This window comes from Chlamydotis macqueenii, chromosome 1 (assembly GCF_036417535.1).
Source record: "Chlamydotis macqueenii isolate bChlMac1 chromosome 1, bChlMac1.mat, whole genome shotgun sequence".
NCBI lineage: Eukaryota > Metazoa > Chordata > Aves > Otidiformes > Otididae > Chlamydotis > Chlamydotis macqueenii.
In genome coordinates this window covers 39,462,104-39,488,228 of record NC_141556.1, presented here as the reverse complement: position 1 = coordinate 39,488,228, position 26,125 = coordinate 39,462,104, and the positions used below count along the sequence as shown (strand labels likewise).

Sequence of the window (26,125 nt, the reverse complement as noted above, 5' to 3'; positions counted from 1 at the left end):
TTGCTGCAATGAGGGAAAGAGCTGCAACCTGTCAGTGCAAACGTGACACAGGGGTCAGACTGTGTGGCAGCCAGGTTATGGGGGTCAGCCACAGCCATGTGATAGAAAGTGTTTGTAGGATAGAGGGAGCAAAATTGATTTTCCCCTTTACACCACCAACAATCTGACAAAAGCACTGGAGAAGGACTGAGATCAGGTGCTGAGAAAATTTATCTTATGGTGAGGTCTTTAAAAACCTGACTGCTTTGAGAATAAATCTTCAGCAGTTAAGAAATTTTGTCAATAGGCATGTCCCTGGCTATTTTCTTCCTTGCTCCTAGGACACCTAGTCTATGGTTCCCTCAGAGATCGTATTTTAGGTGAAGCAATGGATGCAAGTTGTTTAATGTTAATGTTAAGTGTCTAAGAGAGGGCTCTTTGACACTAGTTTGGGAATTCAATGCAGCTTCCTGTCAGATGAAAAGTCAGATGAGAGTTCTGACCCATGACTGTATCCAAAAAAAGACAGAGCTAAAATGGTGAGATTGTATTTGGCCATTCTCAGTTGGTTTAAAAGTATGTAAGATTTAGCAATAGAGTCTAAACAATGAGGTATTTGGCTTGGCTGTGTAAGTGTAAACATAATGTTTCAATTGAAACCTTCCATATTGGATAATTTTTCCCTTCAATTTGCATTTTATAAATGACTTGGAATTGTACAGATTCCCAAGAGTCAACAACAACTTGAAATCATTACACGGACAAAGTCCCCCACAACCTGAGCCACTTTGAGCATTATAGGCTATTTTCCCTCTCAGGGTACCAGCTGCTGGAGGATGAGTGATGCACTTTATCTGTGGCTAAGTAGCTATTTTCTGGTAGCAAAGTGTAGGGAAAGACAATAACATTGATTCAAAGATGGTTATTAGTAAAACCGTAATGTTAAATCATTCCAATCTTGTCGGAGTCTTTTTCTCAAATTCAAAAGATATTTGTGACTGTTTTTACACCAGTGATGACTGGAGAACATAAAAATATGTATTTATGGGTTATGTTTTGGGGGAATTACTTTCCACTAGGAAATGCTCCGGATAAATAAAGGAATTCCTCATCCTTTGTTAGTGAAGGATCAGTTTCAAGTGTTAAAAGACAAAATACATTATCCGTAAACCACTAAACACATTTTTTAAAGACTCAAGCCAAAAATTTACAATTCCTTAATTTTTAACACTATTTCCTTTACGCTGCAAGTTGGAAAGCATATAAAGATCTTTGTGTTTTGCAGAATCTAATTATATCTTGGAAGTGATTTACATACCAATAAAGTGTAAAAGCAACTGTAAGGGAAAAAGCAACTGAGGAAGACTTAGACTACCACTGTATGTCACTGGAAAGAGCAAGATCTGTCAAAGGCTGAAAGAGCTTTATTTTCAAGAAAGTAAACCTTATGGCAGAATTGAGTATCAGAAAGATTCTAGACTTTAAACGAACAAAATATTATTGTCTGCAGAAACAAAATAAAAAGTAAAGGCACATTAGTAGCAAAGGTGGACACAGCTTTGATTTGATGCCACATGATGGAAACACGTGAAGAGTGTATTAGGGATGGAGGAAGAGAATGAGTCTGTAAACAGTAAGAAGCCCACACTTCTGACCTGATGGGCTCCTCCTTTTCTGAAGTTGTACAAAAATGAGATTATAGAGCAAGTAGCCAAAGAAAGCACTTGTTTCTATTCTCAAGTTTACCACAATCTTCATAGTGTGTCCATTGGTTTATATAAATGAAGAAATAGACTGATAAATGAAAATGAATGGTGATGTAAAAATGCTGCAATACACCACTTGGGAATACTGATTTTCTTTTCATGAATGTTTCTGTAATATGATGACAAGACTGCATTGTCCTGAGAAAGATAAAGTGGTAAAGCATTACCAGGAAAGTAGATTGATACATCTATTTGGAAGCTCCTACCAGGATATTGATTTAGTATTTAAATTAAAATATTAAGGGGAACAGAGAACATAAGAAAGTTTTATTTTTTGTATGACTATTTAGATGTATTTATATTATTATTATTTTTGACAACTCCCCAAATTACTTATTTTTATAAAACCACTTTTCAGATTTTATAAGACATAGAATTTGGATCCATCAATCGTCTATAACTCTATAGGTTAGGTTATCTGTGATACATTACATAGGTCTAATCAATCCTTAGCTGGAATTCCTGATTTAGCTATAGACCACCTTTGTTACTTATGCTACGTTAAGATAAGACCTGCTGCTCCTTGGAAGAAATAGATATTCTGGACTCCATATGGTCAGACCACACTCAGTGATGTAGTCTCCATTAAAGCCTTCCCAGAAACAGGATAAATAAAAAGAACTAAAATAAAATAGCCATTCCTTTTGCTTGTGCTCTGGTTTTAATTTGTCTTTTCCTTTTTTATCAATTAAAATTCACGGTTAATAAGCACAATTATTTTCCTTGTCTTTAATCATTGTGTCCCTTAGGTGCTGGCGAGGGAGCCCATGTGATTAGGAAAGCAGGACTGGAGTCCCTGAACTGGCATTAAGAGAAACAATTACAAAATGTTGGCCTCTGATTTTCTCCAGATAAATTAAATTGCAGAGGGGAGCTTTGTTTATTTCTTCATTTGGATAAAATTACTTGCTGCTCAGCAAATTGGAACATGTTTTTTTCAACCCACAAAGAATCTGGCATTCTTTTCCAAACTACAGTGTTTACTTTACTGTCCACAGACCCTCAGGCTTCCACTGCTATCTCCTCCTGTTTCCCTGACCACTTTTGTCTCACCTCTTGTGTTTTCCCGCCTCCACGGTTGCACTTCAGTTTTTCCTTTTCCAATCAGACTGCATCAAAGTATTAATGCCTGTGCTGTCTCATGTTGCCAATATCTTCCTTTCCACTCATATGTGTTTCGATAGTCCCCTTTGAGCTTCTCCTTTACACTGCTAGGAGCAGGTAGAGAAAGAAGTCCCCTATATTCCATTCTGCCACCCTATGACTCCCTGCTGCTAAGAAGAGTAGTTACAAGAAAGTCTGCCCACCTTTGCAATGAAGCACGCACTTTTGCTTTGATGGGATGGCCCACAAGCATTCCAGCCAGCAACTAGAACTGGACTAAATTCAGGGCTGATGAAATTTTGAGAGAATTTTGCTTCCAGCTGAAAAGAAACAGCAGTCACCACCTCCAGAAACTGAGGACACACACTGAAAATGGTACTTCTTGTAACTTTGACAAATTTGGGACAACATTTTACAAAAATAAGAGGTACCTTCTGACATCAGAATGGCTCTTAGCTTTGATCAAAAGCTTGGCTATACTAGAGATAATTAATTTTCAATGGATATCTCTTGGCTTTAGCGGTAGAGTGAAATTCTTTGCAATAAAATTAAGTAAACTCTCCAAAAGAGACACGGAAAAATTTACATCAAATCTTTTAAAAATAAAAGGCTTCAAAAGCAACCGAAAAGAGAAAAGCAACTTCTAGTACAGGATGCTGGGAAATCTTAATTAGGGACTTAAAAATGGCTGATGTTTTGAAACTTGTATTTAGATGTTCTTAGACTCTTCCTTAAAGAAGAAATTGTGCTTTATTTGTGAATTACAATAACACTTTCAACTTTCAACAAACACTAGATATACTTGGTCATCTGAGCTTGCTATGAAATTATCATATCGTCCTCGTAATTTATAACAAAACTTCCAAACCTGTAGACTAGAACTTGGATAATGTTTTGCTGTAAATAATTTATTTTGAAAATATGCACACTAGACTATTTATCTTTTTTATGACTCCTTTATTACTCTCTATGAAAGTACATTTCATTTTAAACATTATTTAAACATTACATAATAAATTCTATATATGTTATATAAATATTAAGTGGGATATTAATTTGTTATAGGCTGTTGATTTCCAGTTTATATTTATAAAGCAAGTAAGCAAACTAGACATCCAGAAAGTAATATTTCTAATAATAAAATCTGTGAGTTCTTTAAAGATTTGAGAGTATGATGCAAGCTCCTCAAACTCCGAATGCGTAGATCCATACTGCTCAACTTACAGCAATTCCTTCCAGAATTCTGTTAAGCAACATGGCTAGCATCTGCCTGATGTTACTCTTTTCCTCATCTTCTGCCCCAGAGGAAAATTGTTTGAGAGAGATTTTAGAACAAATATTATGTGCATTACGCTGTGGGCTTATGCTGGATAAGGGAAGGTTGAAGACCTTAGACTTGGAATGAAAGTAAATGGGCTTTTGCCATGGCTCTTCATTCCATGGTCTTGATGGGAACTGAAAAAGACTTGATTAAGACACCCGTGAACCTCAGGTTTGTCTGTGTGTGTAACTAGCAGTGTGAGTAGAAAGGTGAAGATCTGATACTTTAAAACAGCCACCAAACTTTAAAAAAACATCTAGAGGTAGATAAACCTGTTTATCCAGAGATTTTATCAGGCCCAACCTTAGGTGTATTGACGTGATCAGCTACCTTTTCCCTTAGCAAACAGATGTATAATTTCAGCCTGACATGAAGAGATAACACAGTCCTACCAATTATCTAAACTTTCCAGTTAGGGCAATTACATTAAGATCTTTACATTTGTGGTATGTCATATGTCTAATAAAAAATTAATCAAATCGTACCCTAAAGCAAAATAATTAATGAAAAAAAAAATTCTACTCACTGCATCTCTGAACAGTGTCAGGCTGAATATTAATTATACAAGATGTTTACTTGTTATTTGCTCAGGAGAACTTCTGTGACTCCCATCCCCTAATGTTCCACAAATGTCAATTCATATTGACAGGTGACAGTTTTCTGTCCATGTTCTTGTCATCCAGACTAAAGTGCTGCAGGTTTTGATACACTGAGACCTCAAGTCCTAATTGCAAGTGTGTTTTAGAAACATTGTTTGATAAGTCAGTGGGCAGCCAAATCAGCCAAATTTTCATTAAAATCAAGCTTTGTGTTTATACAAGAAAATGGTGCATGTTAAACCAATCTGAGAGACGACTGGCAGTTTGGTCTTGTTTACTTGGGCTAGGAGAAGAAAGTCAACTTTGCACAAAATCGCATATTCAATTAATAAGATTTTGACTGACTTATCTTTTATTTCCTACATCAAGGAATGGTACACTTCTTGAAACGTAACATCAAAGTAAACTGTCTGAGGCTGCCCAAATTCCCTCTGAACCTGAACTTACCCTAACACTGGTGTCTATGGACTAGATCAGTTGCCTGACGTTTGATTCACTTGAGACAGAAGCTCATTATTATTATTATTATTATTATTACTATTATTACTATTATTATTATTATCTCTACATAAATTTATTTCTCTGTTGAGAGGTTTGAATCTAGTGTTTAAATTGTGCTGTGCCACTTTAAATCTGAGGCATAGCTGCGCCATTTAGAGATGTGCTGTGTAGTCATCAGTAACCATGGGTAACTTGTCTTCCATACTTAAAAGCATATTAGTATACACATACATATTTATGGCTTTTTTACCAGTATTTAGTGAGAGAGGCACATCACATTAAATTACTTTGACATAAAATAACTGACTATACAGATAAGTATAGTTCACGAGATATATTCCTAGCCTTGACTAAAGGTCTTTTAAGGATAATCTGAAATTTCTTTTTACATTTTTTTTTCTGTCTGTTTTGTAATTTAAAGTACCCAGCTTTATACATCTTGATGCCCCTGGTAGAACATTGGAGGACGATAGCTTTGCTGCCCTCTGGTATGAATAGCATAAAAGAGAGAAGAACTTGAATCAGACAAAATGGTGACATGGGACTTGGGCTTTATGAAATCAGAGCTGCCACTTGCTGTTCCAGATACTTGCTACGAATGGACCTGGACAGAGACAAAAAAAAAGCCTGCTAACATAGAATTGTTGGTTATGTCCTTGTGGAAGGTTGTTTATCACCAATTCAAAACCACGGATATCTCCAATTAGAAATCCATAAAAATGCCCAGGTGAAGAAATTTGTAAGCATCACTTGAGCAAATATTCCTATCTGCATGTGAGTGAATTATCTGAAATTCTCACTACTGTCAATGGAGAAAATTTGGCATTTGGGGCATTCTTCATCCTAAGGCTGACATCTAAAACAGGTCAGATTAAATATGTTCTAGGACTTCTTATTTCTCTCTCTTGACGACAAAGGGAGCTCAGCATGACTAGTTCAGAGGAAGATGCCTTGCAGACACCTCAGGTTAGGTGAAGTGAATCCCACACTTATATTTTGAATATTTTGACCTATGTCTTCATGTCCCACTTTCAGGCAAAACAATGGAACAGCTAATGCAGCACAGTGGAAAGCAAAGCTGACGTTTCTGGCACATTTGCACAATTAGGCTTCAGACGGAAACAGTGCTAAAAGACCTTGCCATGGGCAAGAAGATAAGTAGCCATCCTTATTATTTCAAATCTATTTTAAAGTATTTTACGACTAAATACAGAATGCTGAGACAAGCTATCATCAACCTGGTAGGAATAAGCAGCTCCACATCACAATCATTCCTCTCCTCCTTCATGTGGAAAATACAGAGAAAACTGTAACTAGGGTCTGAATTGCTAGCTTCATTTCCCCTCTCTATCTGCAGCTTTGTAAGCTCCTGAAGATACTGGCGAATGTCATCGCTTTTGGGCACTGCATTGGAAAGCAGGTGACCCAAAGCTACGTATCTCCATATCCAAAGAAAAAAAAATGTGACTTCACTGGCAATCTAAATGTATGAATGAAACTGGCTGCCAGAAGAGAAGTAATCAGCATGTCTAAATGCATTTGCAAGTACTTACGTCTTGCCCTCAGTACTGGTTAGAGCTACCCCAGGCCCTTATAGGTCTAATTCGGTACTTTAGCTGTCCACACTGGGAACTAACAGTTGCCTGCCTTGCGTCTTTAACACATAGCTTTTTGTCAGTGTCATAGTTTAGCCCCACTCTGGACCAGACTACACAGTCTCTTACTCACTCCCCCGACCCTCTGACGGAATCAGGGAGAGATAATATAAGAAAAAGGCTCGAGGTAAACTATTTGTTTATTATTAAAACCAAAGCAGGATAAGGAGACAGAGAACAAGATAACTTCCCCTCACCCCTCTCTCTTCCCAGGCTTAGCATTATCTCTACCTCCTTCCCTCCTCGCCCCAAGTGGCACAGGGGGGAACAGGGAATGGGGGTACAGTCAGTTCATCACATGTGGCTTTACGCTGCTCCTTCCTCCTTGGGGGAAGAACTCCTCACATTCCTCCCCTGCTCCTCGGGGGTCCCTCCCACGGGCCACAGTCCTTCGTGAAACTGCTCCGGTGTGGGTCATCTCTTCCATGGGGTGCAGTCCCTCCAGAACAGCTGCCCCAGTGGACCCTCCATGGGCCACAGCCTCCTTCAGGCATCCACCTACCCTGGCGTGGGGTCCTCCATGGGCTGCAGGTGGATCTCTGCTCCTCTGTGGACCTCCATGGGCTGCAGGGGCACAGCCGGCCTCATCAGGGGCTGCACCACAGGCTCCAGGAGAATCTTGGCCAGGAGCCGTATTAGTCTTCCCCCTCCTTCTGAACTGACCTTGGCGTCTGCAGCCGTTCCTCTCACAAGCAATTCTTCACAACAGGCAGGCAGATGCCTCTCAGGATCTCTTCGCATCTCCTCTCCACTTCTTGCAGCTGGGCTGGGCCAAATCAGGCCCAGTTGGCCAGCCAGTGGGGGGCCAGAGGGTGAGGGCTGCAAGGCCCACAAGGCTCACACCTCCCCCTCTCTGCCCCCGCTCAGCGTCTTCACATCTTCTTACAGAAGCTGCCACAGTAGCCCCGCTCACTAAACAAAACCAGAACAGTCAGGTACCTCTTAATCCATTTGATTCTTTCCAAACAGCCTCACCAAATAAGAGTGAATTGTTTCCACGTAAGCTGTAGTCAACTTCTTTAGGAAAAAAAAAAAAAATAACATGGTCTTGCCAAAATCTGGATAATCACCTTGAAGTTTCAGATCTACACCCATAGCCACAAATGAGCTCGCTCAGGGGATAAAATACCCTTGCATTTTCTCTCCGTCTCTCTCTTGCTATCAAAGTTTTTGATGTCTCTCAGCTGAGCCAGTGTCAGTTTTTCATGTCTATATTAGAGATTCTGCCAAAAATACACTGGAGGATCTCAGACCACTTTAGAAGCCTGTAATCCTATAATGACAGTACTCATTAAGGAATACGATGCATTTGCATTGGTACAATAATGACTTTGCCCAGAGGCAATCTCTCAGGACACTTTTCCTGTGGCAGTTACCTTTTCACACTGGGCAGAAAAGAACCTCTCTTCCCATTCTAGCAATATCATTTAGTGTGACACCTAATTGTACATGTCATGAGCTTTCCTCTGCTGAGATCACTGATTGCACACACATGCACACACTAAAAAAGAAGGGGTTTTTTTTTGGATTTGCATTCATCTCTGCAAAGAATCCTTTGATCTATGCATATAACCTCCTCTTCACCCCTCCTCCTTCCCCAGCCTGCTTTCATTTATTACTACACAGTGCTTCAGTTTTCTGCTGAAGCTTGTCAAGGGACAACAGATATGAGCATCCATATTATTCATCTTAGACAAAAGTGTGATTCTCTCTTCTTCAGCTATGTTCTCTGCTTGCTAATCTATGTATTGCTGCCCTCTTAAACTGAAGATTTTTTTTTAATTTGGCTTTCATTTTTTTTACCTTCCTCTTAAAGCAATTTGTCAATGGAAGTCTAGTGCAAAATGATTCCCAGACAAGGAAGATGGTCTACTCAGCATGACAGGAGAGGAAAACAGTAAGAACTTTAACACTTGGATCAGTCTCTCTTAATTGCAACCAATATCGAGTGTGACTTCTCAGCAGCATACTCAATCTGTCACATCAGAAGAGAAGAAGGTACTACGGAAAAAACATTGAAAAGAATTAGCAATATCCCATATACTTCACCTCACCTATAAATATTGGTAATACTCAGAATTCAGCTGAACACTTAATTCAGCTCTAGACTTAATAGGCAAGCCACACACTAGTGATCTCGACTCTGTTAATATCATGTTCTATATTTGGAAATAAAGCAAATAAATAAAATAAAAAAAAAAATCAGTGAAGCTAGAGAATTCAAGCTGATGCAACATGTGTTAGCTCGCTGTGTAACAGCTTCCCACTCCACAGTAATGCTTCCATTTTGCATTGACAAGACTGCCATTTAAAAAGGATGCATCAATATAAAATTCAGCAAATTATTTAGTCTTATCTTCCCATTGAATTCAGCTTAAGTATGAGTTGGAAGCCTAAATGTTTTCTTGGATGTGGGCTCAGAACCATATCTCAAGACATTTTCCCGGTGGAAAACAATTTCCTTAACAGAGTAGTGGTGAGTCATCTGGTCTTTGTGCCTTAGGGCTCTGCAAGTGAGGTGAGTAGATATTGCTACAGTGCTCAATCATACGAAACCACAGCTGCCTGATCTGTAACCACATGGGGACCAATCAATACCATTAGCTTCAGTGGAGTTATCCTGTTGATATATTTGACCTTAAATCCTTACCTAGAACACACAAGGGTGATGGCTCGTGGACAATAACAAAACATCAGAGGAGTGTAAGTAATTTTTTCTTGTGTCTTTCCCCAGGAGTTGGTTAAATTGTAATTTGCACTGTAAAACATACTGAGGGAAGTATAGCCCCCTACTTGTTTTTCCCACACATATACTTCTGAGGCCTGGACACAGAGGAACTGCAGCTGTGGGGGCACAAGTGGGGTGCACTGCACAGATAGATTTCTTTCTTTCACTTCTTTTTGCTTTCATTTCTACTAGTCAGAACTAGTAGGATCAAACAGGAATAGAATGTGCTCCAGTTTGTATATATCCGCAGCAAATTATCATCTCAGTAGAGGAAGCAGCAGAAATCTCGTGACTTAGCAGGGCATCTGAGGCACAACACCTACCAAAGATACTACTGAGATGAGAGGGCTCAAACACCACTCCTTGTTCAAAAATCCCCTTGATCGTTTTAATTCCCTAATTTGGGCAGAGCTTGAGATCGAGTGCCATCTTCTGACCCAAACCTTTTTTCACTTGTGTTGCTGTCAAGCAAACGACCTGGCTGTCTATACGTATGTGAACAGCTGTGTGGGGGCTGGCAAAGGAAGCTCATTGGCATACGTACAGCCAAACATGCAATCTCATCTAGATATTGGGCCCTGTGCAGCCCTTCCCAATTTTATCTGAAGAAAATTTCTGCACAGAGGTTTGTTTAAAGCCAGTTTGAAGCAAGCAAGTTCTGCTAATCTCCTTCGTTATTTTCTACTTAGGATTCATCATTTCAGCGGCAGACCTGACCGTGCGCGCACGCTGCTTGCCACATCCAGCAGTAGCCTGTAGACGGATCACTTGCCAGCGACACATCTGCTGCCTCCTCTCAAGGTTGGCCTCCAGTGACTCTTTTGATCAATTAAACTCAACTTTAGCAAATGATAGTGTTACAGGGCTGTTTCATGTTTGGCCTCTTTATGTGGGTCTGTGATCCTCACGTAATCAAATTTCCTAAGTGTCTCCTGAGCAGGTGTTGCATCAGTCTGGTCTGAACTGCCCAGAGTTCAGCAGATCTCAGGCAAAGGCAATTTTAATTCTGTATCTGCCGTGATTTCCATCGTGCAGTTTTTCGCTAACCGCTTATTTTACAATGCAATGCGTTTCACAACATATTGCAGGGGAGGACTGCCTTCGCTGCAAGCACAAAGCCACACACCGCTAAAGTCCTCCCAGACACGCCAAATCTTCTCAGACGACCCTCATGGGTGCCGCAATACTGGGGAGATGCAAACCTCACCCCTTCGATGGAGCTGAAGGAGAACCCCCCCACCCCAACTCCCCCCCGCGACCCCGTCGCTATCGCCCATACGTGAGGCTGGAGCTGGAGATCTCTCCCTTCGCCTCTCATCCCCGGGCACTTGGGCTCCCCGCGGCCCTTCCACAACCCATCTCCCGGCGTGAGCGGGGGATGACCCCATCCCATCCGCCGCCGCCCCCCACCGTCCCGGTTCGCCCCTCGCCTCACCCCGCGCCACCGAGGCAGCTGAGGGAACCCGCCCGCCCGCCCGCGCGGCCCTGCGCATGCGCAGCCCGCTCCCAGGCATGCTCACTGGCGGGGGCGGGGGTGGGGGGGGGGGTTGGAGCGGGACGCGGTGGCGCGGCGCTGCCCGGCGCGGCTCGGCTCGTCTTGGCTCGGCTCGACTCGACTCGGCTTGGCTCGGCTCGGCTCGCCTCACCATGCGGCGGGCGGCCGCCTGTCTCCGGGCGCTCTGCCTCCTGCTCCACCTCCGCGCCGCAGGTGAGCGGGAGCGACCGGACCCGGCTACGGTGGGGCAAGGAAGGCGGCGGGAACCCGCTTGCGCCCGGCGGCGCACCTGTTGTGGCAGGCGGGAGGTGACTGGGCCACCCCGCGGGCGAGGTAACGGCCGCCGAGGTAACGGCCGCCGGACCCGCGCGGGCGGGCGGGCGGGAAGCGCGAGCGCCGTTCAGCACCGCGGACAGCGGGCGGTCCCGGGCGGCGGGAGAGACCCGCGCCCCGCCGAGCGGCCGCCCCCGGCCCCGCATCGCCCGGCCCCGGCCGGCGAAAACCGTGCAGCTGTCTCCCTTTTTCCTCTTTTTTTTTTTTTCCTTTCTTTTTTTTTTTTTTTAATATTTATTGGGGAGAGGGGAGGTGTTGCTACTTGTGTTTGCTCGTAGCGGCAGGGTTTTTAAAAAGGGCAATTTCAGCTGCGACAGCAGGCGTTTCGGCGGTAGCGGCGATAACAAATCCTCCCTCTGCTTTGCTAGCAAAACGTGTGCCTCATTCAGAAATGCGGTGAGCGATGAGCGCCCTTAGCAGGGACGCGAAGTTCCGCTGCCAGTTTCGTTCTGGTAGTCACAGCTTGTATTTCTGGCGTAAATCTCGGGCTTCTCTTAAATTGTGAAAAACTGCTTATTTTTCAGCGTCTCTCCTGTGCAGACTTAAGCACATATGTACTCTTAGGAAGGAAAGAAAATCTGGGGTGACTGTTTAACTGAATTAAGTTCTCAATCAGTAAAGTTGAAGAGTTTCTTTGTTTTATGATTTATGGCAAGCGTAGCTACTTCCGAAGCAGAAAATGGCTGTTGCATCCCGCTTTTAACTTCACCGAAGTTTAATTAAGGAAAACAATTAAGTGCACCCCCTAGGTACCAATTCTTTTCCTTCCAGGAATGCTATTTTTTTGAGAGATTTTTAAGATGAAGCTTATTTGCATGGTTTTGTTGCAAAATCAGTAGAAATAATAATTGAACTTCATGTCTGTTTTAATGTGGAAGCAGTGCACAAACGTGTATGCCCCCGCCCACCCCAAAAAGCTGTGTTATGAAAATAGTTGTTTATATGGATACATCAGGAAGTGAGCACTGCGTTCTTTTGTTTGCTGTTGTCAGGAGAAGGGATTTGCCTTGGTTATTGGTGTTTTATTGCCTTGGAATATTAGGCTACACTTCATAAAATCTCAGGAGCCTCTTTCCTGTATGTCTATAGTTAGGAAGCTCATGCTGTTATGCCTTGTATTCGTATGTGCAAGAGATTATTGACTGAAAGATAGGGAGCATTTTGTGATCCATTTTAGTAAAAGCCATAAGCTGCTTTTAGATTGTTCTTTTACAACATGTATTGAAATGACCATCTGTACAAAATTAGTGTACAGCTTTTATTTGACATAATATGCCTTCTAATCTCCGTGTAGCCGCTAGTAATAGTGGACTTTGCATTAGTTTTGATGTGCTCCATTTTTCCATCTTATGAAAGGAAACTGAGTTTCTATCCTGCCAGCAAGCCATTTACTTTCCTTACTATGTTTCATTAAGTTACTGGGAATGCTTACAAGGAAAGTTTGCCCTTTATTGTGAAAATGTCTCTATCCATGAGAAAAAGAGAGGAAAATAGAAGTTTATATGGTGTTACTTTGTTTTCTGGGCAATCTTGGAAAGTAATTGCTTCAGAGAAGGGAACAGAAAGGATGGACAGGAGCTGAATTCAACCTTTGCATGTTGGGCATGGCTCCTATTGAGTGCAAGAGCTGTGCTTCCTCTAAGGCAGGGCTGCATACAAGTTACTCTTGTTGGAAGTAATTGAAGATTAAATGAAATAACATAGCAAGCTTAAGCTGCTAAGATTTCTCTGTTTAATCTGATACTAGTAGAAAATTTGGTGTTTCGTGGACTATCACGATGGATATCTTTTATATATAGCCTAAACTTATGAATTATCTGTGGTGATTTTGCAGCTTTGGTTCATGTGGAATCACAAAATGCATTCCATTTGCCAGTGGTACTAGGTCACAAATTATTACCCAAATGTCTTTTTTTTTTTTTGTAATGTGATGGAAACTGCTTGGCTTTTTTTTTGTTCTAAGGCTGAATATACATGAGGAATGCTTCTAGGAAATGTTAAAGAAAGTGTCAGCAGACATTAAAAAAAATCTCCCTTGATATCAGTTGGTGAAAATAGATTTTAGAGAAAACGTAAGTCTACTTGAGCTAACGTTACAGCAAAAAAAAAAAAAATATCCATTCTGTGATGTGTTTAAATAGCGCTTTACAATGGAAAGGTAATGCATGTCATATTGCAAATCTGGTTTGCTGTGGAAAGACAATTCTACTGTGGTTATGTTACAGTAGCCACATAGGTATTCACACAAAAAATGGAAAATGTTACTGTCAAAAATGTGATTGGGAATTTTCATGTGCTTAAAAAGTACTGTTTTACTAAGTTGATTTAAATATTGATTCCAATAAAGCATGACAGCTGTGTACAATGAAAATGAAATCCAATTGTGCTGTTCATATACCCATATATTGCTTGTTGAAATCAAAGACACTTGTGTGTTCATCTCTGAAAACAGGATTAGGCCCTTCTGCTGAGTCTAGCAGGTGAGGTAATCAACCTATATAGAGCTTGCTGTTGGATGAAGACCTAAATCTGTAGCGACTGATTACAGGTCAGCATGAACCTTCAACTTAGATTATACATTGCATGAGAGACTGCAAGGCAGCACAGGTTACACTCTTTTTTAGTAGCTATGATCTAATACATGTTCTTGCAATAAAAAACTAATGTCTCCCAAGATGACTGGGACGCATTGTTTCCTTGTAAAAGAATGGCAGGTGGTAGCAAAACCACAAAGTGATGAATTACACTAACTTGTAATTAGAGCCATTCGCGTCATCCAGATTACTCAAATAATTAACTATTTCACCTAATTTTCTGTTTTAACAAATTTCATGAACAGAATTAAAATATATGAAGAATTAAATATCCAGTGACAGGAAATAGGCTTGGATAATCAACTAGACTAGAAAAAAAATCCTACTCTGTTAACAATCACCGTATCAACCCACCACCTGCCTTTCATTAAAATCTCTCCTTAAGAGAGCATGTTTGCAGAATTTGTTTTTAAGATGAACAAGCCCTGGTCTTGGAAAAGAACAGAGTTAACAACTGAGGATTTGGTCAGGTCATCTAAGTCATAGTTTCTTGAGTAAAGGCCTTACACTAGCTTGCTAGGGGCTTCTATTACTTTGTTTTATTATTCTTTTCATCAGTGAAGAGATGCATTGGACCAAGACTTCCTTATAAGCCTTTTCAGAGACAAGCATGTAGATCCTAGTCTCAGCCTCTTGATAGATCTGTTCCCTAAGCCCTCCAGCTGAATCAGGTAAAATCCGAGGTAGGAAATAGTGACATTTTATCTTCTGGGGGTGATGTGTAATAACCTGAGGACTGCTTGTATCAAAATCAAAATTTCTATGGGCACAAACTTAACACTCCTTTGGGTAGAATTCACTAGGCATAGAAGCACATGTTATAAATATGCTAGTCTGGTTCTCAGTTAATTGTTACAAAACCCCACAGGGTGATTTTACTAAGTTCTGCTGAGTAGAAGCTAGCACTTCAACTTTCCTGGTCAAACATGCACTGTGTCGTATTCTCATGGCTGAAAATTACTTGAGTGGACTGGAGTATCTATTTAAGTGTTGGGGGCCTATTTTCTATAAAATACACAAGCTCTGTCACAAAGATATGAAAATCTGGGTGTTGTACTCCTGGGGTTGAGAGGAGATCTGCACAAAATGCATTCACAATCAGATCCATTTCAGTAACCTCACACTAATGAGTGGATAATACTAGCTTCTAAATACATTTGGAGTGAGTGTGAAAGAGCTATTGTTTTTAAAAATATATTGGAATTGTGCTTCAGTTACACTAACATAATCTAAATGGAGCTGGTACTTATAATTGCCTTCTTTAGAAAACATATTGCTGGCTGTGAGTGGGTGTTTTTACTAGAATAGACATTTGTGCCTTTTATTAGTAGACTCATGGATAATCAGAGGGTAGTCATCTGTCTCTTTAAAGGTTCTGTTGAGGAGAAATAGTTTTATAATTCAGCATCTGACTTCATATTTTTGAGGAAGTATTTAGTTGGAGAAGAGACTCTCATCATGTTTTTACATGTGGAAATTCTTGCTATTCATAATTTTGGAAGATATCATCTTCTATGAGAGGTTTATGTTCAGTATGTCCATTAGGAAATTATTGAGGTTTGTGATCTTGGAATCTCTGCCTAATTTCATTTGCTGTATTGTGAGAAGACTGAAACATCTTAGACTGCAAAGACTGGATCCAGTTTCTGTGGAAAGTGAAGCAGGAGACTTGCTGAAAAAACGTGAATTGGGCTCTTGGGGGAGTCCGTCTCTCTCAAAGGCAGCTAACGAGGTAGCAGTAGGTGGCCATGTTCAATGGTGGTCCCTCTCCACGAGGGTGTTATGAGGCTTGATATGGGGGACTAGAAGGAGGGGTAGGACTCTTACTCTACAAAGCACAGTCACTGTCCTGTAGGATTTTCAGTGTGGCTTTGGAATAAGTACTTGAAGAAACTCGACAAGATCTGCTCAAAAATCATCAGTGTGATTTCCTGAGCATTACTGCAGGAAAACCACAGCCAAAGCCTTAAGACTGAACTTGACTTCCCTTCATACCAGTTAGTGATTTCTGTGGAGATACTATATATTTTGTGAAGATACTATGTATTTACATCCATGTTATGCAAAGCAAAATTTGGAAAATGACAGTAATCACAAAATTAGCAAATTGATGCAACACTTTCTCACACCTTCTGGAAAGAAATGACTGACATGAGACTGCACAGTACAGTCGTGCCAGAATTCAGCAGAATCCTTAAGTGCCTTTGGGACCAGTGGCTCATCTCTTAGTTCACATGAGTAGACCTAGTGAAATCAATGGTCTGTGGTATCCAGTTTCGTTATTGACATATCACATAACAGGCCCATAAAACCAGATGCAAAGTGCCTTTTTGAAAAAGATACCGCTCGTGCTTGACTCAAATTCACTGTAGCTGTGGATATTTTTGACCAAAGAACTTCATTTTTTTTCCCCTACTGAAAAGGACAAATTCAGCAAAAATGAATTTGCAGTTGTTTCTATTTTCAGCAGATCACTTATTAGAAAAGGAAAAAAAAATTGCTTGCAATCATCTCTCTCCTCCCCGCCTCCTTGTGTATACCCCCTCTCTCTCTGGGGAGTGCTCTCACGCTCTCTCATGTGCCTGTATGTGCACTTGCACACTCTCACACACAGAAACACACAGAGAAAAGGAATTGTATATACATCTACATGCATGTGCATACACACATCTGTACACACATTTTGTAGGCATTTATTTTGTCTGAATTTTTTGTTCTGAAAATTTTGTTCAAGGGCAAGTCAAAATACTTTTCCAAACTTTTACAATTGTCCTGTTCTGTGCTTGCTTAGCTCTGGTGCAGGTTACTTGCTCTGAATTTTGACATGCCGTGGGTACTGTTCCTCTGCTGCAAAAGGCCTGGCCTTTTGATAGCAGACCTAGCTAGGGCAGTGCAGAACCCTTCCTAGGAAGGACTGTTAACTTTGTAGCCCTGTCATACGGTGTTGCTATTGCTAGTAACAAAGCCATAAGCTTTGTAAGACGTTTGCAAGGCCTCATGACTGGGACTTTTCAGACTTGCTCTGCCCAAATTTTCCTTGACCTGCTAGTTTTACTTGGTTTAGCTGCGACAACAGTTTCTCTAATTGACCAAGTATCTATATATGTTTTTCTCTCGTTTATCTGTGTGTGCTGCAACTCAGGTTTATACAGATGGCAGTAACACAGGCCTGGTAGAACAGCAGAGGCACTGAGAACGGAGGCACAGGATGTGACACAAAGGAGTGCAGGCATGGGATGGTAAGAGATGGGGCACAGACTTGGCACTGAAGGCCTCAGGCTATAAAAGCTCACTAGTAGGTCAAAATGCAGATCTGGAACTTGAGAAAACTGATTTTAGGGGTTAACAAAGAGAACAAAGAAATAATATCTAACATACATACCTGGCACCATTTATAGTAAACTCAGATGTAACCTGGAGCTGCAGGCAACTGAAGAAAGAGAAAATGGTAAATGCATGTTAACAAACAAAAATATATATGGCCCTAAGAGGGAGGGAGAGGAGGAAGAAGATCAGCATGAACATCATATTCCTCCCGGCGAAGGGTTCCACATGTTGACAGCTCCTCATAACATCCCCCCATTTCCAATACCGGTGTGAAACCACCAACTTTAGGAAGAGAAGCAGTGGAAGGGTGAGCATGACACCAGGGAAAGGGATAGACAATTATAATTGTATTATTGCTATTATTGTGACTTTTTCTGCATTGTTATTCTTTGTTTTTTTCTGTAAAAAATAGATCTAGACTAACAATGCTTCTTGAAATAGATTAAGATTTTAATTATGCTAACAATAAACTCTCAGCTTTATTTAAGCGTGTAAGGTGTGCTTCCTCTTTGCTCATGAACAAGAGTTTGAACGTAATAGGGCTGAGAAACTTTGAGCTGAAGAAGGCCATGAGAAGCTATGCAGGTGTATGCCCAGAGAAAGATCATTTGGTCTAGCAGCCTGTTTTGGGTTGGGAATAGCTTCATTTGTATTGCTCTAAAAGGTTTGTCCTAAGAGAAAGCTGTGGTGTGAAGGAAGGATCTGATCAAGCTTTGTGTTTTGATGTTATTCCCTGAACAATGGAAACAGCCACAGCCTGCAAGTTCTTGTGCTACAAGGACTGTTATACGTGGGAAAGTATTTTCCCAGGTGAATTATTTTCTCATTTCCAAAACTTCCAATATGTTGCTTCATGTATGTCCTACCAAACCAGCAGGTGGATTCATACTTTGTCCTTTTCATGTTTGCCTGGTTTGCCTCACAAAAGCACTTTAAAAAGTATGTCCTACTATTCAGCTGACAGTGAGGTCATATTTTCAACACTGTTTAACTGCATTTTATTGCTAATAATTCTTGGTCCACTTTGCTAAAGTTGAACAGTAGTTTGTGTTTGACTAAAACTGCATAACCTATCCTAATGAGATTTAGATTTGATTGATGTACTACTTTGCTGACAGTAAGACATGCTGTTAACTAGACAGTACAGATGCAAGGCATATTGCTTCCAGACAGCTTTTGTTTTTGTTTGTGCTTTCAGCATCATTTAAAATATTTTTATTTCCCACTAGATATGTTGACTCCTCTTGATATATTTTAGGTTTGTTTTTTTTCTGGTAAGATAAATAAACCAGGGATAAAGCAATAGACTTTTGTATATTTTAAAGTCACAGTTAAAGTAAAGTCCCCGTACCTGCACCAGAAGAGACAACTTTCACAGCCCAGAGAAGACAAGAGTCTTTTAAACCTATAGTAGTGTTTATCCTATGTCTAGAAATTACCAGTAGTTAACATTTCCCTTAGTATCTTTGTCATCGGGACTCCTGAGAGTTAGAGCTATGCTCATAAATGGCTAACATGGTATTAAGTATTTTAGCACAGATGCTAGGAGATTTTTTTTTTTCCCCAGTGTAAGCCAGTATCTACCTGGCCCTTACATAGACAAGAGAGAACTGCAAACTCTGCTTTGCAGGATGTGAGACCATATCCATCTCAATGGACTGTAAAGAGGCAGACAATGAATCTCCTAGCTGTAGGAACATTGGCACCATTGGAGAGAATTGATCCATGGTCTGCATAAGTACATCAACGTGTGTCTCACAGTGACTGGGTGGCTATTCAAGAAGACATGAACCATTGTGCAAGAGACGTCAAAGACCAAGCCTGTCCAAAGTCTGAGGCTGGTTTATAGGGTGTGAAGAAAGGTTGTATGGGATAAAAAGCATCTTTCAGAATTATGAGCTAAATAGAAAGAAAAAAAGATTGTGGAGCTCAGGGTACAAAATTTAATTATCAAAGTTTAGTAAGTCTTTTTACTGAAAATGAGAAATTATTTGGCAACAGCATTAAGTACTATAACTCAAATTGCTTTTGAGTTAAATTTATCTTTGAAACCAATCAGTCAAGTTTCAGCACGTTTTTCCCTTGTGAAATGACTCTACGTTTTCTGCCTTTTTCCCTCCAATTTCCAGCTTGTTAGCATGAAAATCTCAAGCTGTGTAATATAGCAAGGCATCTGTAACTATAAAGAAACTTTGGTGTTATTATAGGACTAGCTATAGTAATAAGTGTGAGTTTTAAAACACATGCACTATGTGTATTCACTTGTGCATTTTAGTTACAAATCAGGTGTAGCACAGCAGTTCTGTCAATGGCTTTGAGGTGACTGCGCTACCTACAAGTACTAAATATACAGTATACTTCTCATTACAGAAAATGGGAATGTTTAGGAGCATACCTTATTATGAATCTAATCTGTTCAGATTAAAACAAATAATAAGACTTAGGACAATGACCTCAAATTGTTTTTCCAGACACACATCAAGACTTTAGACACCATTATCTTGGCCCTATCAGATTTACAAAAGAATGTTATGTCCCGCTGGGACTCTCCTTTTCCAGTCGAATGAAATTATGGTTTCTGGATCTAAAGGATGTCAGATTAAAAAAAAACTGTAAAGCTGTGAATTTTTTATGTCTTAAAAAGAGAAAACCTTGCTACTCTGTTACTGGCTTATTAATGGATTTTGACTATCTTGAATTTTTTTTATCTGTCTATTTTAGAGAAAGTGAAGGTTTTTGGGAATTGGGAATTACAAATTTTCTGGCAGGTGGCTTTAAAATAAAATGTCAACTGTCTGAGACTATTCAGGGAGTGAAAACAGTCTAGAGAATCTTGTGATTTCTCTATTAAGCAGAGGCCAACTGGACAGTCAAAAGTGCCCGCAATATTTTTCAGATCAGATTTACTGTTTATTACAGGTTTTCATTTCTGCATACACAAGACACATTTGTAGTGTAAGACAGGCTCGGCAGCATATGCTGTCTAGCGTTATTGTGATTTACCCACCTATTATAATGAGAAAATTTTGTGCTTCCTGTATATTGGGACAATGTGGGTATTTCACATGGATGTCTACTGACCCGTTATCCATCATTCTTCTGTAGACTGAATATTTTTTTCTTTTTAATCCAGGACATAATCTTGTATGTTTCTGCAGATGACTAAGAAAATCAAGTGAACACCTAGTTGGAACCATCAAGCAGAACAGTTGGAATAGGGAGTTTCATAGGGATTTTTCCAATTTTCCTTCCCAGGAAAGATGATGAAGACAAATATGGCAATTGGTGGCAATGGCAGAAATACTGAAATTAGCACAAGCAGTGACAATGTTCAAGATGTAGAAAGTATGCACTCTACATCACTCTGGAGCTTCTTGTTGTACTCTATTAATAGACTAAGTATTTCAGTTGGTAGAGGTTCTAGAAGCAAAGCTCCATGTATTGGAAATGCAACTAAAGATAATCTGAGATTTTGAAGAAAGAGAATACTGTTGTACAGGAGAAGCTAAATTGCAGAGTGGAGTTACAATAGAGGAACATGGAAGCAAGATCAAGACAGACTTTCTTGTTAAATAAAAAAAAAAAAAGAAACAACCCAAAAACTAAGAAGAAGCACCAGCAGCATGTGAAGAGTTGAAAGAAGGAAAAGTCAACCAATAGGAAAGAACAGAAGAAGGAGCAATATTCATCAGGAGCCAGAGCCTAAGAAAAAGAGTGGTGATCAATCACAACATTGTGCAGACAGAAGAACTGTAAGAAAGAATCAACAAATCAAACCAGTATCAATTCACAATGCAGCATATGTTACTAAAGGGAATAGCAATTGTTATTACATGAAATTATCTAGATGAAGGAAGGGTAGGCTATCTTCCAGGAGAAAAGGTAGATGCAAGCCTACTGCTGAAGAGTTCTGAGAATTTAAAAGTAGCCATTTTGGAACAAACAATGACATAAAATTTTCCATTGACATAAAAATAGCTATACTTAGCTGAGGAACAGTGTCTTTTTGATTAGAAGAAATATAATGGAATCACAATCTGAACATCTAGTCTATTCTCCTCAGTGCCACGGCAGAATAAACTATAGTTCTTTGTAAATATACTTGATGGGAGGGAATTTTAGGAGAAGGAATAAAATTATTGTAGTTAAAGGATTATATCAGCAGTGGCTGAATATTGCAAGTCAGTCATGAATAACTACATTCTGAAGTAGAGTTCAAACAGGGTAGTATCAGCGGAATATCAAAATTCACTTTAGGATCAAGTTTGCTATGCTTATGGAAGAAATACCTCTAGGAATTGTATTTTTTGAGCCTTATTCTAAGCCCCATTTTCTGCATTTCCATGTATGTTGCAATATCTGAAGCTTAAAAGGCACCAAAAGCACTTTTTGCTATCATACTGTGGTACTTCAGTTTTTCATAGCTTCTGATGTTTTCTCTAGAGGCCAGAAAGGAGTATTTTCTTCTTCTGTACAGAACTTGAGATGGTCTTCTCTTGGTCTTCTCTCTCTTAAAGGCTGGAGACTGGCAATATTTAAAGGTGACGTGTAGCAGAAGTGCTGGTATTTCTAGTGGCTTCTCCAAGTGTCTCATTGGTGTCTACTGCTTGTGTTTAGAGCTGAAGTTTGCGGAGTGAAGAAGGAATATTTTCCCCCTTTAGATTAAGAGGAAGTTTTAGGTTCCCCTGTAGTGTCAAGGGTGGCCCACTCATTATCCATAGCAGTCTGGCAGCCAAAGTCTGATTTTGGTTAGGATCTTATCAACAGTCTACTGAAGTCAATGAGGATTTTCACATGGGGCACTGTAAATACATGGAACCTACTTAAGTTACTGGGGCAGTATTGACTTCTCAGAAAACCAAGTTCAGCCTGGTAATTTTCTTGAAACATTTGAACTTCTGCACTGTCAACTGGTAAAAATAGATTTGTGTGAGTGCAAAGAGTATGTTGTGTAATTAGACTTGCTAATTTCTCATTTGTACAAGATGGACCATTACCAAAGTATATTTTATTGTCCACCTTGAAAATCTGCTGCCATGGATTATGTATTGAATCTGCTGCAGGGACCTGTGTTACTGGCATGATTTTTAGCATTCTAACAGAAGCAAGCCTGCTGGGATTTAGTGGGAAACGGTGATGCTGCTGTTAAAAAGTACTGAGATACAGGCAAGCTTTTTGGGAGTTCCTTTAACTATTGTTTTATCAAAACCAAGACAACCATTCAGATTTTTCTGTGTTACTCTGGATTCAGTCAGGATTAACTCTGAAGTCATGCTTGGGATTTACCTTAATATTGTTCAGTGAAGAATTTGGGCTAATGCTTAATTATATTTTTTTTCTGCTTGTTTCAGTAAAAATAAATGAAATAAAAGGGAAATTTGGAAAATTAAAATGGGTAGGAAATGCAATATAAAGAATTCCAGGAGAAGCACAGTAGTTTTGATTCCCTCAGGAAAAAAGTGGAATAGGAATGACGGAAGAAAAGAGGAGCCACAGACACCAAATGTTTCTGTAGTTAAATTCCTGTATATGATCGGTTTTGGAATACTGGTTGTCTGGTAGGAGACATGAAAATAAATTCAGTAAAGAGATGACTATGAGAAGTAGGTGACCATGAGAAGTGCTGATGTTTCCTTATTTTTATTTTGCCATTCACACAACTCTCTAAATTGCTAGGTAAGGCCAGCCCTCAGGATTTTATCAATGAAGCCAACCGCCACAAAGCTTAATGAGATCCCAGCAAGCTTAACAAGCTTTGAAATTCAGCTATCTCTAAGATTATGCTCTGCAGTTTCTCTTTTTTTTTTTCCTCCTGTTCTCAGTCATCTTCCCAGTGAAAACTTGTCAACAGTTGTACACTTGTGGCCTCAGTGGTCATCTAGGAAATTGTGAGTGGGGTTTTTTTACCCTTTAAAAGAGTAGCCTCAGGTTTAACATTGTGCTTTATACTAGGAGGATCTCTTAATTGTACTGCAAAATACAGAGTTCTCTGGTCTGTCTTTTTTTTTTATTGATTTTCTGCTCATCTATGTTATGAATTGCTTCACCATCTACTGACATGGACCTGCTTTTGGCAGCGAATGCATTTCCCAATGATGCACAGCAGTACTATAGCACAGATGAGGTATTGTCCTTCATTTTCCTAACAGAAATTTCATGGGGAAATTAGGTCAACAGAATGTAATTACCTACACTGAAATCTCCTAAGGGCACTGGGAAGAGCTGTGCAAATGACTGATTATTTTGATTTGCTTACAGAAGCAAAAAAAATCAGAAGCAAAAATCAGTCTGAATAGAACAAAATTATTTCTTGTTCAACCTCACTTGAAACATGTTGTTGGTTCTGAGCTGTTCTTCACAGCTCATTATGAGAATTAAAATAACATTGATTATTTTAATTATTTTTTTAAAGAAAAAATCACTGTACAAATGCAACGTTGCCACTGACTCCAACAGCTTCTAAAGAGGAAATTCCAGGCTGATCAGAGCGAGCTCTCTGGGTTCAATTCTGTTAGAACACCGAGTCCCTTTTGTACCACAGTGGGTTTCTTACAGCACTCTTCCAGGAGGTGACTAATGCAGCTTCAGTTACTTTTTATCTATAAAGGAGCTGATCCTTGCCTATTTTTCTGCTCAGAGGGGCAGCCTGACTTCCAGATTGGGAACTGAACTGAGCTGTTGTAGCTGTTCCGTTCTCCACAAAGGAACTGAAGATTCACTGGGTTTCATCCATTAAAACTTTTCTTCTGCTTCCTTTCATGAAGGCGTCATTAGGAAGTATTTTGACTATCAAAACTTATTTTTTACCAATACATAGTTTATTAAAAGCATGTAACCTGAAAGAGTGCTTGTGCCCAACACCAACGTATGCAAGGTATGGCTAAGTCCACACACCTATATCTCCTCAGCAGAGAGCCAGGTGCCCCGTTGGCTGGCCAGGCAATGCTTGGCTGTAGGCTGGGTCATAACAGGGTTTGGCACAAGGGACTATAAGGCCTCCTGATCTAAGCAGTTTATGGCAGCTGAACAGGGAATGTGGAATTATGATTATGGATTCAGGCATCTGAACTTTGCCTTTCTTCTCTTTCTTACATGTTTAAGTCTGATTTTTGGATCTGATTCTTGGCCTTTTCTCCTCAAGTCCCCATATATAAGAGATGATCATAGCAATTCTCATCTTTGGTATTACTGATTAATTAAATAAATCAGAAAGTGGACTGCGTATGTTTTTCTATTGGAGTTGATGCCGATACAAAAGTTGGACTTGGCTCAGCATGTGATCTGTTCTTTCTCGTAATTTTTGAAATGTAACCCTGGCTGGAAGTATAAATAACATTTTTAAAATCCCTGTAAAAGTAAGTTTCAAAATGTGATACACTTCACATATTTAGTAGACTCTCTCTAGTGTTGTTAAGCTATTGCTATAGAAATTGCGTTGTGGGGTTTTAAGGGAATTCTTGTATTCCACAAGTATTCTTTCCAAATCTTGCAGAACCCAAAAATGTCAACAGATTTCCAGTGCTGTCTACAGGACACCCAAGAGAGACATTCTAAACTTTTTGTTCTCTTTCTACAGGCTGCTTTTCTGGAGACAATGACCACTTTTTGGCAATTCATCAGCGAAGGAGCGGGAAACCTGTGTTTATTTATCACCATGTGCAAAGTGTGGAGAAAAGTCTGGATACAGACAGTTATAAGAATTCCAAACAAAATTTCCATTCTTTTTCCCACACCAAAATAGGCAAGCTGCACCCTGCAATAATAGTTAAATCAACCTTCCCCAGACCTGCCTACGAGCCATCCCTCAATCTGTTAGCTATGACTGGTCAAGATTTGGAAGTGGAAAATCTTCCTGTTCCTGCAACAAATGTGATTGTTATGGTGAGTGCCCTGTTTTTTTTTTTTTCTGAGTTCTGGAGTTGTTTTGTGAATAAATGTGCTTGTAGATAATCATAGAAATAGATTGTAATGTGGGATATCCAAAGTTCATATTCCACTGCCTGGCTGATCTTTTAAATCTAAATAATGACCACACATCTTGAAGCTCTTCACTTTAGTAGAACTTGTGTTCATATAGCCTCACCATGATCAACAAGCAATCTGATGAACCAGTGATGAATATGGCCTCTCTGTAGTTAAAGAACTTACCTTTGCCTCAAATGCTTTTAATCCTCTTGTCTTGATTGTTATTTGCACTACTTTTGCTGGATGGATTTTAAACTGCATAAGGGACAAGAAAATGTACTTTCTGGAACAATTCAACAGAGGCAGGGACATTCTAAAAGGCTGATGCAAAGGACTCCTTCACTTCTGTTTCTCCAGTGAATCCACCATTATGCTTGTGTAGCTGTTTGAAAACAAGCCTGTTTCTTGCAAAGAGTAAGAACTATGTTTTTACTGGTACAAGCTATATGTGCTCCTTCTGGGAGACGTATGGTCTGGGACCTTCCTTGTTCAGTTAACTAGATGTGTGATCTTTCATTTTCTCAGAAAAGTGATGTCCGTGCTCCCTCCTGCAGTGGAGGGCATGTCAGTGGAACTGTGTACTGGTGCCACCCTGCTGCATCCTTACCCTCCATGCCAGTGGAGCAGCATACTGTCAGCAGAGCTGTCCTCTGTGGAGTGGGCAGCACAGTCTGCCTGTGTTTGGCACTGCTCTGCCTCAATCTGGTACATAGTTAGCCCTGCCTGATTATGGAGAAGAGCATTGGGCTTATCCTTCT

The 26,125-nt window shown here is 40.0% G+C and overlaps 1 protein-coding gene across 1 annotated transcript in view; it reads left to right on the top strand.

Moving 5' to 3' along the window:
- Positions 1-11,230: 11,230 nt before the first annotated feature.
- Positions 11,231-26,125, top strand: part of PTPRR (protein tyrosine phosphatase receptor type R) — a 152,527-nt gene continuing 137,632 nt past the window's right edge. Inside the window, exons 1-2 of the mRNA XM_086740037.1 lie at positions 11,231-11,361; positions 24,979-25,283. Of these exons, the coding sequence (XP_086596163.1) occupies positions 11,301-11,361; positions 24,979-25,283 (366 nt within the window). The 5' untranslated portion in view covers positions 11,231-11,300. The remainder of the gene's footprint in view (positions 11,362-24,978; positions 25,284-26,125) is intronic.